At 39.7% G+C, this 4,227-nt stretch overlaps 1 protein-coding gene across 1 annotated transcript in view; it reads right to left on the reverse strand.

Annotated features, from left to right (window-relative positions):
- Positions 1-4,227, reverse strand: part of SLC26A4 (solute carrier family 26 (anion exchanger), member 4) — a 59,498-nt gene that overhangs the window by 35,747 nt on the left and 19,524 nt on the right. Inside the window, exons 7-8 of the mRNA XM_011986370.1 lie at positions 3,114-3,266; positions 2,931-3,013 (exon numbers count right to left, since the gene is read on the reverse strand). Coding sequence (XP_011841760.1) covers positions 2,931-3,013; positions 3,114-3,266 — 236 coding nt within the window. The remainder of the gene's footprint in view (positions 1-2,930; positions 3,014-3,113; positions 3,267-4,227) is intronic.

Below are 4,227 nucleotides of genomic sequence, written 5' to 3' on the forward strand. Positions count from 1 at the left end.
TAAAAATTAGCCAGGCATGGTAGTGTGCACCTGTAGTCCCAGCTACTCAGGAGGCTGAGGCAGGAGAATCACTTGAACCTGGGAGGCAGAGGTTGCAGTGAGCTGAGACCATGTCACTGCATACCATGCTGGGTGACAGAGTGAGACTCTGTTTCAGGAAAGGAAGAGAAAGAAAGAAAGCAAGAAAGGAGGAAAGGAGAGAGAAAGAAAGAGGAAGGAAGGAAGAAAGGAAAGGGAAGGGAAGGGAAAGGAAGTGAAGGGAAGGGAGGGAAGGAAGGGAATGAAAGAAAGAAAGAGTAATAAACACGACAACAAGAGGACCTCTGGAACTGACGAGGACAGGAGGCAAGATAGTGAATAGGGACTAAAATTTAGAGGACAGAGTCATCAAACTTGTTATGGATTTACACACACACACACACACACACACCCCCCACAGAGATCATGCCACTGCATTCCAGGCTGGGTGACAGAGTGAGACTCTGTTAAAGAAAAGAAAAAAGAGAGTAACAAACATGACTACAAGGGGACCTCTGGAACTGGCAAGGACAGGAGGCAAGAGAGTGAATAGGGATTAAAATTTAGAGGACAGAATCTTGTTATGGGTTTACACATACACACACATGCGCACACACACACGCACAACACTATAACAGAAGAGATAAAAGAGAAGCCTAGGGCAGGATGAGTAAGGAACTGGACAGATTACAAGTTGCAGATAAGGACCAGTTGCATGAGAAGAGAGACACATGACTGGCCCTCATAGTGTCTGCTGGTTAAGAAAGCACCCAGGATGAGAGAATGAGTGAATCCTAGTGGGACGCTTAGATGCCGACTGGACAAGGAAAAGTTGTGTGTTTCTACCAGGAAAGGGAGTGGAGGGAAGGGCATGGAGCCACTGTTTTTGGCTGTCTAATGGGGCATTGTTATTGGGGACAGAGTGATCCTAACATATGGTCCCGATCCTCAGTAGGATAAAGGGAGCTACCAGCAGCAGCCTTAATGGAGGATTGAAGCAGGGAGGAGATTGAAAGGGGGCATATCACAATCTCTCTGTCCCTCTTCCTTTCACTGTGCTCACCTCAGGGCCACTTTAATACTCTGCTTGCTCTTTTCCAATCTCTCCACCCCACCCTTTCCTTTTCAGGTTTGTTAATATTGTCAGAATTGCTTCTGTGCTACCAAGTGAGATCAGATAACCAAGGCCTTTGTTGGGGCTTGTTTATAATGACATAGGCTTGGGTATTTTATTCCTTCAACGAGTGTTTTCTGAGAGCTTACTGTGAGATGAGCTCTGTGCTCTGGGACAGAGCTGAACAACACAAATGGGGTCACTGCCCTCGTGGAGGAGCTTAAAGTCCCTGGGGCCAGGCAGGTTAGATTAGCTGACCAAGCTGACCAGGTGGTCTGTCAAAGGATTCAGCTTCATTAAACTCAAGGGCGAGAGGCTAGAAATCTGTTCTCAGGAGGAGCGCACAGGAAGGCTCTGCAGAGGACCTGGAGGGATAATTTAGGGCAGAAGAAATGAGTTCCCCAAACCAACTAATGGAACACGGATGGATGGGACAGGGCCTGCTCTGTGGACCACCTATAACTTGATACATCCTAGGAAGCCTGACAAAAGAGATCTGTAAAGTATCTTTTTCTGTAATTGTTTCTAACTAATGAAATCATCTAACTGTTAGATCAGATTTGTTGATCCTCTCTTAAAGAGTTTCTCCAGTTTCCTTGAGGGCAAGAATCACTTGAGGCACTTTTGAAAAATATTAATTCCTGAGCCCATCCTCTGGAAAGCCTGATTCAATAGGTTTCGGGTGGGAACCAGGAATCTGTGTGAAAAAGGATCCCATGTGATTCTTACAAAAAGGTAAGTTTGAGAAACACTATAATGGATAGCATGTAAATTAAGTCCCATGAAGCCTGTGCTTTTTCAAATAGTTTGAAACAGGTATTAGAAGAAATTATAAGATTCATCAAATGGGAATACAGCAGTTCCCTGTAGAATAAGCTCTGGGAATAAGCTTGCCTGAGGAAGTTTCTACTAAGAGCATGGAAAACAAACACTGGTACCAAACAGTGGCTCCGTGCCCTTCCCTTCCCTCCACTCCCTTTCCTGGTAGAAACACTGGTACCAAACTCTTCTAGTCTTAGGGAAAACTAGTACTTCTTGATTAACAGCAAGTCTAGTCTTAAATGTTATGAGTGAATGTTACAAATATAATAAACATCTAGGCTTCCTTTGTAACCCCATATAAGAAAATTATGGTATAGGGGATCTTGTCTACTCTTTGTTTCATGAGAGATCTCACTGGTGTTTTACAACGAGTTGAGGCTTCAGCTGTTTTCATTATCCTTGTCTTACATAGGAGAATCTCCTCAAGTCACAAAACTGGAAGGTGACAAAGATGAATGAAGGACCTTGGTCTTTTACTCTTCTAATTCACCAAACTACCAAACGTTTCTAAAACTTCCCTTGAAGATAATGCATTTACTTATAGGTAGGAGGGATATAATTATTATCTAAAATTGATTAAACTAAATGGTAGAGAGTTTAGGCCAGATGTCCCTGATTCCTTAAGCAGATTGTTCACAGTGCAATAGATGTTACTAAGAAATGATTCTATTTATATTATATTATAATGTTATGTATAAGTTTAAATCAGGAGTCTGGTGTTAACTGTACATGTTTGCCATGTTTTAAGAAAATGAAGAAAAAAGGGCATATGGGGCTGCTTTTAAACAAATGGCTTGATGTTTATCTACAAACATACTGTTTGTCTTATGGTTGTTTCTTCAAGGTCACACACAAATAGGACTATTGAAGGAGCATCAGTGAAATGAAGCTTGTAATAAAAGGTTTCATTTAAATAAAAAGGACTGACTTACTGACTTAATGTATTAGTACTATCTAAGAGGAACACCACACTCACCCCCTTGGGATGGATTTAACAATGCCAGCATTGTAATTTTTTTCCAGGTTGGCTCCATATGAAATGGCAGTAGCGATTATTGTCTAAAATAAAACAAAAGATGTTAAAAACTCAATTGGTTTTAATAATTCCTTGCTTGTCAACCAAATAATGCTGAACTTTCTAACTACATATTCTACTTACCACAATTACTTCTATAGGAATAGGGACTGGGATTTTGTGTCTAAACCGATCGTTTAATTCCTTAACTGCCATACAGACGACAATGGTGAGTAATCCAGCAATGAAATCAGCAAGATTGGTATCACCAATATTTTGAAAAATTTCAACCAGCGTCTATAAAAAGAAAATAATTTTATATACTTCCTGCTGCTACACACACACACACATACACACACACACAACCAATTTTCATATGAATCTTCCCACACGAAAAACCATGATATCAGAGTCAAACAACACTCAAAAGTTTCAGTAAAATGATAAAAATGTGTTGGTTGATACGGAGACCATTACATACATATAATTGCTGCAATATATATATACACCAAGTTTTTTATGATCGTTTACTTGGGAAGGAAAAACTGGATGGTTTCTACATTCTTATTTTTGCTTCTGTGTATTTTTTATGATAATAATAAAGATGTCTTACAAGAAAAACATGTCATTATAAACATATTACCTTTTACTTGCAGAAAAGCTTTACAAGTTTGTATCTTAAAATGGGCTTCTAGGTGCTATCAAGTAGACTGATTTTTACTATGGTGATATAGCATTGAAACTAAAGGCTGATAAACCTGAAACTCCCAGTTGATCCGTTGGTTGGTTTGTGTGTGTGTGTGCATGTGTGTGTGTTTTCTTTCTTTCTATCTTCCTTTTGTCACAATTAGCCAGTATTTTAGGTAAAGTTCTTTCCTAAACCTGAATGATACAGATAATAACCAAAAATAACAAAAAATCCTAAAATACTTCATATGTGGATACAGGTAGACTGATTCATTCTTTATGGCAAAGAAAAGCTATTGAATTGACATACAGGCCAAGCATAAATTTTTGGAAATAAATTTGGTACTTAATTTTATGTATCAAACTTGAACTAAGATAACACTAAAATTTTTTTTGAGCTCTGTTGCCCAGGCTGGAGTACAGTGGCCTCGAACTCCTGAGCTCAAGCAACCTTCCACGTCACCCTCCAGAGTAGCTGGGGCTACAGGCAGGCATCTATATTTATTTTCTTTATTGTAGAGACTACAATAAATAGGCCATTTTATTTTCGTAGAGATCTGGGTGGGGGGCG

The sequence above is a fragment of the Mandrillus leucophaeus genome, unplaced genomic scaffold (assembly GCF_000951045.1).
Source record: "Mandrillus leucophaeus isolate KB7577 unplaced genomic scaffold, Mleu.le_1.0 Scaffold298, whole genome shotgun sequence".
In the NCBI taxonomy this organism is placed as follows: Eukaryota; Metazoa; Chordata; class Mammalia; order Primates; family Cercopithecidae; genus Mandrillus; species Mandrillus leucophaeus.